Below are 16,677 nucleotides of genomic sequence, written 5' to 3' on the forward strand. Positions count from 1 at the left end.
CATCAATGTGATGAAGTACCTTTTATAGGTTTGTAATTCAACAGATTTGCCAAAAACAGACATAAGCATCTGGTTATTTATCAGTGCTTACTCAATTGAATTTCCAGGAAATATACTATATCACAATATAAAATTACATGTACCATAATAAAGACTGTGTCCATACTACACATTGCTAAGTACTAGCCTCCATTTCATATCAATAGAAATGCTAATGCTAGTGTATCTCAAAATTAGATCACATTTCCCATGATTCCCTGCCAAACCCTGCACTGATGGATCTATTTTTTCAAGTAATGATACTGTCTGAAATCAATGTTGCAACTCCAAGTGAAGCATCAGAGCGGCTAGACTAATGCAGAGCCCTCAGTCACAGACAATGTGGAGATTCTGTGGATTCATGTCTGGTCCGTTTGGTTCCTTCTTTCATCGTGAAATGAAGCTGTTCTCGGTTTGTGAAATCTGGCCGAATACTGGCACAGAACAGTTACTGGTATGTCAGCAAAAATGGAGACTTCTGTGATTGTGTCTGTGAGTTCACTCCACAAGCTCCTGCTTGATGCGGATGAGGGTGGGGGGGTGTCGGCTGCCCCGGCCATCTCGCCGTAGAATGTATTCACTAAATTGGGAAGAGTCCACTCCACCGCCGCATGAACATGTGATCCAGAACCCTCTGTGCTGCAACCGCTCCAACACCTGCAGTCACACACAAACCAAACGACGGCAACAAAACAGGAAGAGCTGACAATCAGACACTTTCTCCAATCAAGTCCTAAAGTCAAGAGTACTGCTTGGACTAAGAATGGAGCTTGTTTTATATTTCATGTGTCATTTATTTAGTAAGCTCCATCTTGAATAAAGTTTTAGAAACACGTACACAGACAAACCAAAATGCATGGTGATGTCAGCTGGCCAAACCTTTTGCTGCATTTTTTGCAGCTCATGTTGCTGATGGTGTGCCTCTGCTCTCATCATCACAGTGCTACAATTCAACATGCACTCACCACACAGTCTGGCACTCAACAGACCCTCCTGCACAGCGTGGCAGGCGCTAACCTCACATGATTGTTGTTGCACAGTTTAAAGGCATCCTTACACGTTGCACTTCAGTCAAGCCCGCTACAGGTGGTGTTTCCTCACTTTACAGGGTTTTCGGGGGGTTTTTTGGTCAAAATGCTGTAATTATCAATTTTCTTGTGTCTTCTCTATTTGCATGTGTGAACTGAGCTTTCAAGGCCACCATACCTATACCCAGAAATGGCTTCATCTGATGGACAGTTAAATCATTACATTTTCTCCTAAAAAGAAGTGTGACAGTATGTGACCAAAAATAAAACAGATAATCAATGTGAAAGGAGAATAGTCAATCATCGATCAATTGTGTACCTCTCTGATTTACCTGGCATAGTCTGTCGTTCTTCTGTGTCTGTGTTTAAATGTGTTGCTAGCTGAGAAAGAGGCCTCGGGGTCAGTCTTCATTTTCTCTAGGTAAAATCCATCCCACACTCAGCCTCTCTGGCCTCAAACATCGAAGTAGTCCATTAGTTTCCCTCTCCCTCCCCTTGCTACTGAAGTGAACATGGTGACATTATCTCTGTTTGCCCTCAGGAGTCCTCTGTTCCTCTATACTTATCTGTCTCACTGAGATTTCCCCTGAGACAAAGACACACAGACGTACAGTAATGAAGTGTGTCAGCCATCAATTTATCACAAGAAAGTTATTGGCTGCTTGTCAACATTTTCAGTCTATGTCTAAGGACTGTTTGACTGAAAAATTACTCTTACTAACAGATCAATCAAGAAAAACATTGCTCATCAAGCACTTGATGGATGGTGTCACGCAGGGGGTGGTGAAAAAAGACCAACATTTTCATATAAAACCAACATATCATGTAAAAACCTGATATTAAAAGCACATTTGGGAATTTTTTTAACTGTCAGACAGAGATGTTTGCAAATGAAAATACAATTCAAATCAAATAAGTGAGCTTTGACACCTGGTGGGAAGTGGGATTAATTATAGACACCATCAAGTGTCAATAATAGACAGAAGTTGGCATGTTTTAATGGATGTCTATCGAGTCAGGGATCGTTTGAGCAGACATCTAGTGGCCATTAGTGATACTGCATCTTTCGACACATACACTAAAATTAGTCTTTTGACTGCGTTAGTGTCTGTGTGCTTCAGCCTCTCCTCATACTCATTCAATTTGCTGTCAGTAATTGAAAATAGCTGCCAATGTGTGTAGTTTATACGTATGTAAACTACGACCCCCAAGGGCAAGAAACATCCAGATGCCAAGCTGAGAATTCTGTGTATCGTGTGCTGCTAACAGTGGGTTGAAGATAAAGATTACAGTTTCTGCAGCTTAAACCAAATCATTTCTTATTAAGGATAAAGGATTGTTTTCTTTTCTTGCACTTCTACAAAGCTTTTGATTTGCTGGAATGTGTTTCATTTTCCAGCTACTAGAATATGGGTTTGGACAGGAATTTACAAAACCAGTTGAGGAAATCTGATAAAACATTAGTCGTTGTGTTTTACTTTCTGGCACAACAACACCTTTTACAGTTCAAGTCGGTATTCCTCAGGGTTGTCCAATTTCACCATATTTGTTTCTATTAGCAGCTGAACTGTTGGCAATTTAATTAAAGAACTATAAAGACATTAAAAAGCTCAATTTGTTAACAAAAAAAGTTGTCAACCAACTAGCAAACAACATGACTTTGTTTTACAGTAAATATACAAACAAGCTGCTGAACCGCTAGGCTAGTGCCACTCAGGCTGTACAAAAGATAGGGTCAGTTTTGCATCAAAGATGCTGACAGAAAACCTGATCCTAACAAAACAGTTCAGCCAATACTGCCTTATCCCTTACAAACACTGGTTTTGAAGGGTTTGAAATCTGGATCCAGAGTGTGCTTTGTACCTGGACGGAGTTGAGGTGGCAGTAGCCATTGAGCGGGAAGCGAATGACGTGTGTGGAGTCCTGGTTCCGGCTGGCATTCAAGGAAGTGGACACGACATCTCTGATCTCAGGAAAAACCTCCTCGATCACGGCCCGGTGGGCACTCACGCTGATCCTTTCACCGAGCTCCGGAGCCACATGAATCACGACACACTCACACTCTAGACACACACCCCCGCATTCCCGCTCAGTCCTCCAGCGCTCCAGCTCGGCCTGCAGAGGAGCCAGCTGGAAGAAACTGGCCTCTTCATACAGCAGGGAGTATTCCTGCAAACACACACCATATACATGAAGACGAGGTCAGAAACATACACACATGGGTGAAAGAAACAAAGAGAACAAAAAATACCCACACATACACATTCATACAAGTACACACAAAAATACACACATGCAAGCGCAAATGCACAAACATACACTCATACAGAGCATTGATCCAAATAAATAAACAAAGCATTGACATAGTCATTGTCCCCATCAGCAAATGTGAGAGGTCCACACCTGTCATCTATCGTATTTTATTCAAAATAAAATTTGACCACTTTTAGAGATAAACTTGCCACTTTTATGCAGGACAGGCTTTTCATTTCTAAATTAAGCCTAATACACACAACTTGGTACAGGACTGAGGTGGAGCAAGAGACCTCCAGCAGATGGCCAGATGGACAGGAGTCACACAACCAGAGTTTCTGTTATTTGGTAATTACATTTTTTTTTTAATCGGGCAAATCCGTTGAAGTCAGACATACTTAAATCTCTCCAGTCATAATGTCCGAGGAAAATATTCAGGCGCTACACACTGTTTTCACTGCTTCTCTGATGTCCACCCTCTCTTTTGCTCCTCTCCTGATTTGATGAATTAAGGTATTTCACTATTCCAACAATCACCACCAACTCTGGGTTTGGTTTATTTCATGGAATAGTGAAAGACGAACAAAGAAGGTTGGATTGTGTTTCTGTCAAATTTTAAGTGTGTTTAACAATGAAAAGATTACTGTTTCTGTAAATGGAGTCTGGTGTGGTGAGAGCAATATAGCTGCTGTTTCTGGCTAAACAAAAAGGATGTTTCATTTTAACAAAAGGTATCTCCGTAGGGATCCTTTCTATAATGCTGTCAGACACTTCAAATAACAATCTGAGCCTGTAAGTGGCCAAAACAAGCACTTTTCGTTGACATACATTTTGTGGCTGCTGGCTGCAGTGCTCTCATTCAAGATAAGATAAAACTGTATTAATCCCCTGCAAATTTGGATGTTACAGGCAGCAAGCAATAGTTGCAGGAATAATAACAGAATAAAAAATACAAAATAAAAGTTGACTATATATATATGTACATTTTATACAGGAAGACTATAAAATATAAGAAACCATAAAAAATACATTGCCAATGAAAAATTTTGAAAAATTGCACATAGTTTCTGAAAACTTGCACATGTTGGGAATGGATAAATTAAGTACATTGTTTACACGATTGCATAGTAGATAAATATATATATGTATCACAGTAGAAAAAAAAACAGGTTTAGTATGTCAAGAAAATAAAAATGCAATATTGCACAAGATATTCTATAGTTGTAGTAGCAGGATGCCAAACATAAATCACACAGTGGTGCAAAACAGTATGTATGTGGACACTGTGCTACATTAAGCAAGGGTTGATCACTTTGACAGCTGTTGATACGAAGGACCTGCGCTAGCATTCCTTCTTGCAGAGTGGATGCAGCAGCCTGTTGCTGAAGGAGCTGCTGAGGGCCCCCACTGTGTCATGCAGCTCTCCTGACCAGTTTATTTAGTCATTTTCTGTCCCTCTCAGAGCTTCCACAGCCCCAGCAGACCACTGTGTACAAGATTGCAGATGCAACCACAGAGTCATAGAAAGTCCTCAGTAATGTCCTACATACTCCAAAGGACCTCAGTCTTCTCAGTAGATGGAGACAACTTTGGCCCTTCCTGTACAGGGCATCAGTGTTGGTGGTCCATTCCAGTTTGTGGATGAGATAAACACTCAGGTATTTGTACTCCCCCACGATCTCAATGTCCAAACACTGGATGCTCACCGGTGTAGTCTTTGGCACCTTCCTGCAGCGGTCAATCATCATCTCCTTTGTCTTGCTGGCGTTGATGTGCAGGTGGTTTAGTTCACACCACTTGACAAAGTCAGTGATGACTTCCCTGTATTCCAAACTGTTCCCCTGTGATACACATACTACAATAGCTGTATCATCAGAGAACTTCTGGAGGTGGCAGCTGGATGTGTTGTGTCCGATGTGTAGAGGGTGAAGAGGAAAGGAGAGAGCACAGCCCCGGTGCAGCAAACTGCCACATCCGACACACAGTTGTGAAGCCTCACATACTGCTGTCTGTTGGTGAGGTAGTCGATGGTCCATGCAGCCAGGTGACAGTCTACTCCAGATCCTTCCAGTTTCCCCCTCAGCAGTGATGGCTGGATTGTGTTGAAAGCACTGGAGAAGTAAAAAAAACATGACCCTCACAGGGATCCCAGTGCTCTCCAGGAGTGAAAGAGAGCCCTAGACCTCAGGCAGACAGCCTGGGGGCAGGGCAGAGCCAGAGTATGAAACCTCAGCAGACGGCGTGGGTGCTGCAGCACAGGAACTGGTGACAACAGGTGTTGCCAGACCCACTGGCAGGGAACTAGGAGCAGGTGTCAGCGGGACAGCTGAGAGAAAAATGTCAGTGTCTGACCCAGGGACTGGAGAGATAGCGTTGGGGCCGCTGGGCAGCGGAACCAACAGGGAACTGGGCAGTGGTCAGGCTGAGGAGCTTGGCAATGGTGGGGATGACGAGCTGCACAGTTGAGAGGAACAATGCCGGCGGAAGCCATGCTTCCTTCTAGTGGGCTACACAAAAGGATCAGGATCAGGCAGGAAACTGACTAGCCAACTAGTCAGCTGGTTGGAGGCCGTCTGACTCTAGAGCAAGGTCAAGCAGAAAAGAGACCAGGGAGCTGGACAACAAGAAGCCCAAATGTAGTTGGGAGCCTCACTTTCTTTTGTGGGCCGTCTTGATAGTTTGCTGGTTCCTCCAGAAAGGGGACTACTGGAATTGTCAAAGGTGGATCCAGGCAAGAAGCTATCCAACTCAGGAACAGGAAGGCTAGTAGGCTGGTGACTAGCTGACTCAGGAGCTTAGAGGAAGCTAGTAGGCTCCCTCAGCTCCTGAGTGAATACCCAACTCAGGACCTGAAACAGACCACAGAGAGACTCTCTGTGGCTGGCTGTTAGCAGTCCGGGAGGTTGGTTCATGACAGGCTCACAGACCCAAGTCTAATCGACCAGAGTACCGGATGGGAGCTGACTTGCTGAAGGCTAGCAGACTGGATGCTAGCTGACTGGACGTTAATGAAGTTTGGTTGTTAGGAAGCTGGATGTTAGCAGAACAAGGTGTAGGCTGGAAGCTAGCATGCGGGTGACTAGCACTTTTCCGGCTAGCTGGCAGGGTCTAAGCCAAGGCTTAGACTACACTGTCCCACGTGCCAATGACAGAGCTGCCTTTCTGTCTTCCTCACAAGATGACATCCTCCAAAAATCCTTTAACCACAGAAAGTTATCAATCAGGAAATAAAGTTCATGCAGCGTCTGCTGGGTCCATGACTTTTCAGTTTGTACTGTCATGCTCAGGAAAAACAGATTTGAACCGAAAGCAGACAAGATAGCAAGTTCATTTCAGTGGTTTAATGAAGAAAAAAAGCTTACAGGTGGGTGGTGGGCAGACTGCCAGGCAAGTAGACGAAGGTCTTCATAAACATTCAGGAAACAAAGCACAATGCAAAAAACAAACAGTAGCTATGACAAACTGACAGAGGAAGATCTGGGCTGATATATGTAGTCAAGGTTGATTAGGGAATGACGTGCAGGTCAGGAGTCGGTGGAGTCGGTCAGGTAACTGCGGGATGAGAAGTGGGAACAGGTGTGGAGATGAGTGGGGCAGTGAAGTGATGAGGAAAGAGGGGAATGTCTGAGGACATTTGGTAGATGGACGGAAAAGGGCATGATATGAATTTTAATAACAAACTAAAACATTGCAAACTAAAAGTGCACTGTTAATTATTTAAGGGGTTTTTAAAATCCAAAGAATAGTTAATACTTATGGGATGTATGGAACTATACAGGAAGTTAATACAGTTACTACATCAAAGAAAACATATGACTTCTATTCAACAATGTTCTGAATCATGAGGGGAACTGTAACACTGTACTCTTTCAAAGCAGTTCTCATGGTTTGTTTCTGTAAGTGATCTATAAGCTCAAGTGTCTCTGGACAAGTGACAACAGTTACAATCCTTCCTCTGACAGTCTTGACAGATCATTTGTTTGGTTTCCCTGTGATTTGGGACTGTTCAGACACGCTGCAGTGATAAATTGTGGTAGTACCTGATCAAAGCTCTAGACAGACACTCACTTTGAAGTCATCAGGGATGAGGAGTTTTGAGGTCCGGAGGAAGTTCAGTATGTAACGGAACATGGGTCCATCTCGATCGATGAAGTAGTGCTGTTTTAGACTGTCCAACACTATAGGCTCCGTTCCATCAAACAGACGACCAATCCTGTCATAAACAGTAACGACAAAGACAGAGTGCATCTTCATCACCAACCTAATGTTGGGGGACTCGTCATGTCTGCTGGCCTCAGAAAATTATCTCTTTAGAACCATGCAGAGAATAAGTTTATCCATTAATTTAGCACAAATCTGGGATAAAACCTATTATATACAGTACCTGATTATTGAATAAGAGTGTCATTAATTTGCACCTGCAAATATTTCAAACTCCTAATGTAATTGTAAATCCAGATTCCAACCTTAGAAATACTTTAACTCTATAATTAATGGATTTGTCAAATACTTCAAATTACGCAAATTAGTTATTTGAAAGTGACCTCTTAAATTTCTGGTAAATTGTTTTCATAGTGGATGTGTGTCTCTCACCGTGACTCTGGGAACTTTGTGAGGGTGCCCAGGCTGCTGGTGTACATGTGCCCTCCTACATCGATGTGGACGGGTGCGTTTGTTTTGGTGAGCTTGGCTGGTGTGGGGATGCCGGCAGAGCCCAGAGGAGATGCAGAGACCAGCTGCTGACTCGACATGCTGCTGCTGCTGCCACGGCTGTCCTGGGACACAAAATACACACACACACACACAGACACACACACGGTAGTGATAGTGCCAGTATGAAATGAAAAGTAGTATTATTAGTATTGAGTAACAGTTGTGTGGTTGTCAGATGTCAGCCGAGGTCCGTTAGACATTTGAAATGTCCAGTATATACCTGTCAAAATATTCGACTTATTGGCACATTCCTACAGCAGTCACAGCTGATTGAACCATCCCACAACAGTTGGTGTTCACTGGTGGCTGCATGAAAAGCATAATATAAAATACAGACTACATCATCATTCCACCAGTGTGGTGGAGGTGCAAAGTTATGTGAAGGATCAGACACCACCTTCTCGATAGAGACTGTCCTACCAAGAGGAACCACAGCATCAGTCCTTTTAGCTTTTAGTCCTTTTTAGCCCCAAGCAACATCTGAGCGGCAAAGTCTACAAAGGGAGGAGGTCAGGGTGGATGGAGGAGTTAATAATCAGTCTTCAACATGAGAGACCACTCTTTAACAGTGACCATTATCGTTCCTGAACTGTAATGTAGTGTTTATTACTGTAACCATGACAACAAAGATCCTGTAACCCTAAGAGAGTAGTCATTTTAACCCAAACAACGATGTTTCCCGAACTTAAACAAAGCACTTTTTCCACAACAGTTTTAAAGGCACAAACAAAATGATGTGGTCCTGCTGAAAACACTTATATGTGTCGTTCTAGAGGCCACCGACAAACAGCAGATTTAGTCATTTAATGCCACCTTGTCACAGATCAGATGTTGTGTTGTGCTCTGTAGGAGAGTCCTCCCCCCTGATCTCTTAAATTGCACCACTGTCTTTTTAAGCTGCACTAATCAATATCTCTATATGAACTATGTATAATGTGAAAGGTGTCGCTTATAGTTGCAGACCCACAGAAAATTCTGATCAACTTTGCAGTTCCCCTCAGCGATGTTTGTTTTACGGCTCACAACTTTATTGTTTTAGCTTTATAGTGTCAGTGCTCAGCAGCAGCAGCAGCAGGCAGTGGTTTTCAGTGAAAAAGATCGGATAAACCTACCAAACCCTGCCTGCTCAGGACCAAACAGCAGATAGACACAGTCACAGAGACTAGTTGGTGAACAGAGTATAGCAGCTAAAGAGCCAGATATTTTCCTAAGAGACCCAAACAGACAGCTCTGCTTTGATTTCCATCACCACCACCTTTGAAGCTGTAAAAACACAGTGAATATTGGTCTGATATTCATCAGGTGGAAAGAGACATGATACCCAAATAATGCTAATGTTGCTTAATCTCTGCTGGATGTGTAAAGAGGCAACTGTTAACTGCCTTTTACGGACCAACTTTCAAAGTTGAGTTTCACCTTGTTGTGCTGCCCCCGAGTGGCCCCCAAAAAAGAACGAATGCAGCTCTATTAGCAAACATTACAGACGTGCTGATGGTATAGAATTTTATTTTAGGTTGTATATTTGTCGATCCATTGGGACTACTGTTCCATCAATACAGTCTGTCAGGCAAGTGTCTCCATGGCTACCTTTCTTCAGCAATGAGCCAATCGCAGTGTCCTGTAACATACAGTGAGCTGGCTGGCAGGCCTGACCCACCAGCTACAGTTTTAGAGAAATGCTGATGATTTGGAATCATAGCCTCAGGACTGACAGGAAGCAAAGAAATACAAGCACAGCCTGTCAGGCACATCGATATGACTTTGCTCTGTCAGAGCACCAGCTATTCCAGACGGCCTTGTAGGCTGCTTTATAATGCCAGGTGCCTGGCAAGAAGCAGCGCATTAAGCTCAGAAAGAAGCAAACGGCAGCATGGTAGGAGGCCAGTGCCTGACAGGTTGGGTTCCCTGGGCTCCCATTCAGCTCTCTCCTGGTGTGTTTAATTAGCATCAGTGTTTAATTCTTTTCCAAACAGCTCTCTTCAAAGCCGTCCACTTGTACTTCTTTGTCTTCTGTTCAATTCTAAGTCTTGCAAGGTCAGACCTTAAATCCATGACTTGATTTTTCAGAAGTCTGGCTGAGTGAGGACAGTTTTCAGCTACTCTGAGCAGTTCTGTTTGCTCACCAAGCAAAACCCAGGATATACTGGTGAGTCCACAGCATTTAGATTTGTGATATATATACAGTAGATGTTGCATTAGTTCATTGTGTATTTGAGGGCTGAAACTACTCATTGATGTTGTTTTTTAATGTTCATACGTTTTTATTGTCTATTTGCTCTTTCTATACTTCTCCTTTTTCTTCTTGCTATTGTTGCTTTCTGTAACATCTTAATCTCCCTGGCCTGAGATCAGTAAAGTGATATCTACTCTTATCTTAATTCGTATCCTTAAAACTGCATTGAGGTATTGTTTCCTAGCCTCTTGGGAGTAGCAGGACAAGCTGTAAACATAACACTTCCAAGATATCAGATCAGAATGTTTGTAGGGCGACCATATTAACAGCTGCCTATTTACAAATTCAATAGAAATGTTATTTTCAAAAAAAATCCTAAGATTAAAGCTACTTCACCTCTTTCACAATAGATAGTGTACCATGTATTTTGGCACTTGTGCATATGAGTACTTTCTTTATAAAGAATGCGTCCGCCTTTAAAGTTGGTATTCGTGTGTCTGGTAAGACCAGAACCTGTATGAGCGGACATGGCCTGCACTGTGTGTGGCCCATACAGGGCTCACATGGTCAGCACCACGTGCACAGAGCGGCTGTATTTTTGCTCGCCTGAGGCTGCTTTTACGCACGAGCTGTTAACACACAAGAAGAGGATAAACGAGCACATGTGCTGTGTTACCTGTGTCGGCACGGCGACCGGGGACCGCACGGCGGGCTGTGTATGAATATGAGACTCCTTGGCTCTCGCAGGCACCGGCTCGCGCTCGTTCCGCTCCGCAGGCGACTCCGCGCGTGTCCCGGGGCGCACGCACAGTTTCTTGGCGTAAGGAGCTCCCAGATCGTCCTCAGCGTTGGCTCTGCTCGCGGCTGTTGTTGCTGACTTGTTTAGTATTGCTGATGCCGGTGCTGTCGTTGTCCGCTGCGGATCTGGAGCCGCAGCATCGGTTACTCGGCGGAGGTACGGGATTACGAGCTGGAGGTGGGACTGCGTGTGACCGTTGACCGTTTCCGAGGCAACGTAAAGCGTCGTCGTCGGCCTAGAGCCCGCGGCGCCCACGATGCTGTTGAGGGTTGCTATGGACACGGCACCGATGCAGTGGTTGGTATAGGTCTTGGAGAGCTTGGCAGCGCGAGACAACATCTGCATCCTCGTGCCCAACAGGTTCTTGCCGATGGCTTTGTTCTCGTACCACGTCACGTCGTTCGCGCAGCAGTGGTCCCGGGGACGCTGGAAGAACGCCCTGCAGAGGGGGTTCCGTTTAGACACGTACCGGACGAAGCTGGCGTACGGACACTGCTCCGTGCCCGTCTCGTACATCCGCGGCAAGGTGTCCTCGTCTGCGTCCGGACGCTTCTTGGTCCAGGCGGCGGAGCGGGACTTGTGGTATGGTCCGAGAGCTTTAAAATAGACAAACTTTCTTCCATCCTCATCCACGGCCAATCCGAACGAGTCCTCCTCCAGTTCCCGTTGGTTCTCCCGGCCCCTGGTGCAGAAATACATACAGGTCTCGAACCAGACTTTGTTGAGCAGCCCGAACGCCGTGTCGGTGTTGAACACGGAGGACTCGTACAGTTTCCGCAGGTCTGAGCGCGTGATGGCTTGTTTCTGCACCACGGGACCGGCACCTTGCTCCTCCAGCCTCCGAATGACCGCGGCCAGGGTCAGGTTGGCGCTGCGCAGCTCTGGGTCCTTGGTGAGGTCTAAGGTGCGGCAGTAGGGCGGTTCGTTCAGGTACCGGTTCAGTGAGCTCCGGATGCTGATGAGGGAAGACTTGCTGTACAACTGTCCACTTTTGGAGCGCGCCTCCGCGTAAAAAGAGCGCAGCACAGCGCAGAGCGCCTCCTTGTCCATAGTTTCAAAGTCTTGACTTTGGGCTTTCTCACTGAGGTACTCCCTGAAGATCCTCACTGCATACCGGGTGGCCAGGCGGGTGTTCTCGCTCAGACGGTTCCGCTCTGACCGCTGAAGGTCTCCCTCCAGGTGAGACTCCAGCCCAGTGTGGATGTTGCTGCTGAAGGGGTCCGCCTCTCCTTCCTCCTCTCCTCGGTCCATACTCCGCATAACGACCGCTTGTGTCTCCTCGGCGGAACCGCTGGAGTCCAGCACTGTGCTCCCTGACTCCCACTCCAGCTCCACACCATCTCTATCGGACTCCTCGTCCTCCCCCTCCCCGGTGATCTGGACCTCCTGGATCTCATCTTCATCTTCCTCCTCATTATCCTCATCCCTACTCCTCTCGGGGCAGCTCATCTGCTCCTGCTCCGTGTCTCCGCTGGCAGGCATTCTCGCCATATTGCGGTCTGTGAAGCAGTCCTCCGGCAGCGCGCATGCGCTATATTGGACCGCAGCGCTGAAAGCCTTTTGTGTTTAAGTGACCTTCAGCCGTGTACGCGCTTTTTTAAGGTACAGGGAGCGAGCGCAGCGGGAGGGTAAATTTGGAAGCGCGTTCCCGGTCAAAAAGGCTGCAGTATTGGACTGCATATTGGACCAGCAACATGAGCACTGTGTGATGTGGTGGATAACAGGACTGCAGGAGTGTGACCTCCAGTATCCTCACGAGCCAAACAAGCACCATTATCTTGACTTTTAAATCAGTTTTATACATATGATGAGTAGCATATGAGTGTAGATGACAAAGATAAATTCAGCAAATAAACCCAGAAAACTGAATTCAGGTTTGCCAGTTAGTACCTCAACTGGTATTACTATTATTATTATTATTTTAATAGGACACATCATTATTATTATTATTTTAAAGGTGAGGGAGAGTACATGCAGTCATTATTGGACTGAGGATATCAAATCAAAACATCATCACACATGCACATACCATCATTATGACAAATGTAGTTACAGCGTGTGTTTCATGTTAATTTGTTTGAATAGTAGCCCACTGCGTGTGGATAGCTCTTTTATGTGTTTCTGTGTATGCTGCATAGATGATGCATTATGTGTGGCTCTTGTGTGTGTTTTTGTGAGTGTACATACTGTACATGTATGTGTTACACATAAAAGAGATTCTGGATATTTCAGTCATATCACATGATCTTCATCACAAGATTGAGTTTGCACACTCCGTGTGATATGACAGAACGCTCCAGGACAGCCATGAAATGGACCAAGTGGGTGAGATTGTTTCGTCCCTCAACTTAATGGAAGTGTACTGAGTAGCTGGAGCAGCGCTTTAACACTCCCTATTGTATCTGTATATGATGAATGTAGAAGATGGATAATATTTAACGTTTACCCAAACTGATTTTGGTAACATTCATCAGCCTCCTAAACGGCAGCCATAGTTTAATCACCTTCATAAAGACAGTATCAGTACATTACTGAGCATGGGTCATACACTATAGTCAAAATACATGCAACATTATTAAGAACATGACAGACAAAATGATAGTAAACATCTCATACTCTAATGCAGTTTACAACACACTGACACACATAAGTATTTCATATGCATTTCATTCAAATGCATGTATTTGGGCCCTAGTTCTGGGAGAAAGTAACATTGATCCTTGTGTCTAAGACACCCTTTTCTGATGTGCTAACAGTTATTAGCAGTTATTTTAGCCGCTTCTTAATATAGTATCCCATCATGCTCTATGCCCGCTCCCAGCTAAGAGCACTGGTTCCTCCCTTGGGCAAACATGACCTTGATATATAATCTGCACCCCATGTACTGTTCTCATTGCTGTTTGGACTCCATCACCTTATTATCTCATATTAAACTGTTAGGACTGCTGCGACTGATAGTCACAGTGGTGATGATCATCATATAATCTTTATTACGCTGTGTTACATAAAAAGGCCAAAAAAAGAGACAGCAAATGTTTTTGAAGTGAGGCAGAACATATTCAAAACACACTGAAAAGAGTTGTTCAGATAAAAGGAGTCATTTCCTTTACACTGTCTACGAATGAGTGTACCAGTTCTTCACCCATCACCACACACTTCAAACACTCTGATGGCACTGCCATACTTGCACTGCAGTTACTCCCTCACAACCTTTAAACACTCCATTTCTCACTTCACACGATGGTGCACTGATGCGTGCCTCGAACGCAGCCGAAAATGGGAAAAACAGAAGAACTGGTCATTATAACATCAAACACAGCCCACAGTGGCAAGCAGAACAGGTCAACAACTTAAAACATCTTGGATTAATTATAGACAATAAACTCAGTTTTGATCAACACATCACTTCTCTTTCTAAACAATCCCAGCAAACACTCCATGTCAAGCATAAGATCAGGACACTGTTCCGAGACATGCATACGTGTGCATGACTTCCAGATTAAACAACAAAATACATTGTTGTTCCAGGCATTCCCCCCAGAATGACACATAAAACCAATTTCTGATGTGATGGCGCTTGTAGCAAGACGATTCAAAAACTAGGCATTTCTGGCGCTGCCGAAATTTTGACAGTGGCACGAGGGGGCTGCTGGTGTTATCTATAGCACTGTTTCTCAAGCCTGGTCCTGGAGTACCACTGCCTTGCATGTTTTAGATCAGGCATCTCAAGTGGAATAAATTCCATAAAGGGCCGCGTGGCTGCAGGTTTTCATTCCAACCCAGGAGGAGCACATCAGGCCAACCAATCAACATCAAGGGATCACTTAGTTATCAGCTGAAGACTGAGATCAGCTGATTAATTGATTCCAGCCTGGTGTGTTCCTCCTTGGTTGGAATGAAAACTTGCAGTCACGCGGCCCTTTATGGAACTGGTTTGAGATGCCTGTTTTAGATGTATCCCTGCTCCAGCACACCTGATTCAAATGAATGGCTCGTTATCAGGCCTCAGCAGAGCCCAGTAATGAGCTGAGCATTTGAATTAGGTGTGCTGGAGCACACCTTACATGGAGCAGCAGAGCAGGGCAGCTGGTGCAAGATCCCTCTTTATTTAAATTTGGTGGGGGCTAACCCTTTAAAATTGAACTTTGACGAGAGAAGAAAGGTTTGTCTACAAAAAGATCCAAAAATTATGTGTCTCCTATTCACTGTTCGGATTTTACGGCAATTTTAGAAAAAAAATTTCAGGCGATTTCTCACTGGCTCTTTCACTCTAACTGATGATGTCATCCACTCTAGGGGGAGAAATTCTGAGCATTTTGTTGAGAAACTTTATGGTCTTGAGATGGTCATAGCTCGAAAACCGTAAGAGATATCAAAAAATGTGCTGAGGTTCATTTTGAGCCGACAAAATTATCTACGTTTTAAAGTTTGAATGAAGTCTCTAGAAGACAGTATGGCGAAGCAGCGGACAATTGAAAAAGGCTGAAATTTGAGGAAATTTCCCATTCATTTCTTATGGGAAATTCTTCGCAGTTTTTTGCGAATACCTTTGCGAATTATTGACGAAAGAGCTATAAAAGACATAGCACACCATTCCTGATCGAGCCACACGTTTTGATATATAGTTTGAGAGGGTTTTCTCAAAGCTGCAGGACTACTTAGGCGCCGAGATTCTGGCAGAAGATGAAAAAACGCGTGGGAGCCACTCACCTCTATAGCTCTTTGTGCTATAGAGGTGAGTGGCTTTTGCGTTGCCTCAAACGCGAGAGATTACAATTGTGGCTCGAGCTATGCTCGGCTCTATATCATTGCCTCGTGCATTGCCTCGTGCCACTAATGACACTGTTTTCTGAACTTACATCATTATGGTTAAGGCTTGGATAAATTAAGGCACAAATAGAACTTGGTTCGGTTTAGGAATAGATTCTGGATTGGCTTAAAATGATGACTTTGTTAAGGACCTCTCTCATCATGGTTCGTATAATAACTTTGAAAAGGGAACACCAGCAGTCTTGACTAAATCAACCCAATGATCACTGTTGGTAGAAATAGGATGTGAGCAGTCTGATCTGTTCAAGTCTGACTTCTCCATGCACATCCTCTCCATGTGGACGTTGTCTCTCTTTAATAACATCACCTGGCTTCCTCCTTTGTTGCTAGAGGGCTTTGTCCTTTAAATGTGAGCAGATGTCTTTTGTGGGCATTTGATGAAACAACTGGGGGACAGCCTTCTGTTTAAAGAAGCTTATTTTCCACTGTTTCACTGACTCATTATAATGTACTGTCACAAGACAGGGCTACAGATATACAGATATTGGGGGATTTTGCAAAACCCCAAATAATGTTCCAGGTTATTTTATTTATTTATTTATTTATTTATTTATTAGATTACTTTGTAACACGAACGCTGTATTTGTTCTGTTTCCCTGTTGGTTGATGCAATGAAAGATAAAATATGTGCCACTGTGATAACTTCCAGAGTTGTACAATCCTCTTTGAGAGTATTCTAAACTAATTTTGACTTCTGATAAGTGTTAAAACTCATTATTCTGTGACTTCAACTGAACTTCCTGGATCAGGTTTTATGGTTTCACTAGTACCTTAAACAACACAGCCTCAGCACTGCTTTAATGGACAGCAGTTTTCAGTCTGAATCCCCGCCAAGAGGCATC

General features: G+C 44.1%; 1 protein-coding gene across 1 annotated transcript; it reads right to left on the reverse strand.

Annotated features, from left to right (window-relative positions):
- Positions 1 to 537: 537 nt before the first annotated feature.
- Positions 538 to 12,496, reverse strand: LOC121605317. Its single transcript, XM_041935189.1, has 5 exons — positions 10,883 to 12,496; positions 7,914 to 8,095; positions 7,389 to 7,533; positions 2,931 to 3,236; positions 538 to 696 (listed from the first exon to the last, which is right to left on the reverse strand). The coding sequence occupies exons 1-5, from the start codon at positions 12,494 to 12,496 to the stop codon at positions 538 to 540; spliced, it is 2,406 nt and encodes an 801-aa protein (XP_041791123.1).
- Positions 12,497 to 16,677: the final 4,181 nt, after the last annotated feature.

Source organism: Chelmon rostratus, chromosome 4 (genome assembly GCF_017976325.1).
Source record: "Chelmon rostratus isolate fCheRos1 chromosome 4, fCheRos1.pri, whole genome shotgun sequence".
Lineage (NCBI taxonomy): Eukaryota > Metazoa > Chordata > Actinopteri > Chaetodontiformes > Chaetodontidae > Chelmon > Chelmon rostratus.

Coding starts and splice junctions, on each gene's coding strand:
- LOC121605317 (XM_041935189.1), bottom strand. CDS start 12,496: ATGGCGAGAATGCCTGCCAGCGGAGACACGGAGCAGGAGCAGATGAGC. Junction 8,096..10,882: donor CGGTCGCCGTGCCGACACAG/GTAACACAGCAC, acceptor TTTGTGTCCCAG/GACAGCCGTGGCAGCAGCAG. Junction 3,237..7,388: donor TCATCCCTGATGACTTCAAA/GTGAGTGTCTGT, acceptor GTGTGTTTGCAG/GAATACTCCCTGCTGTATGA.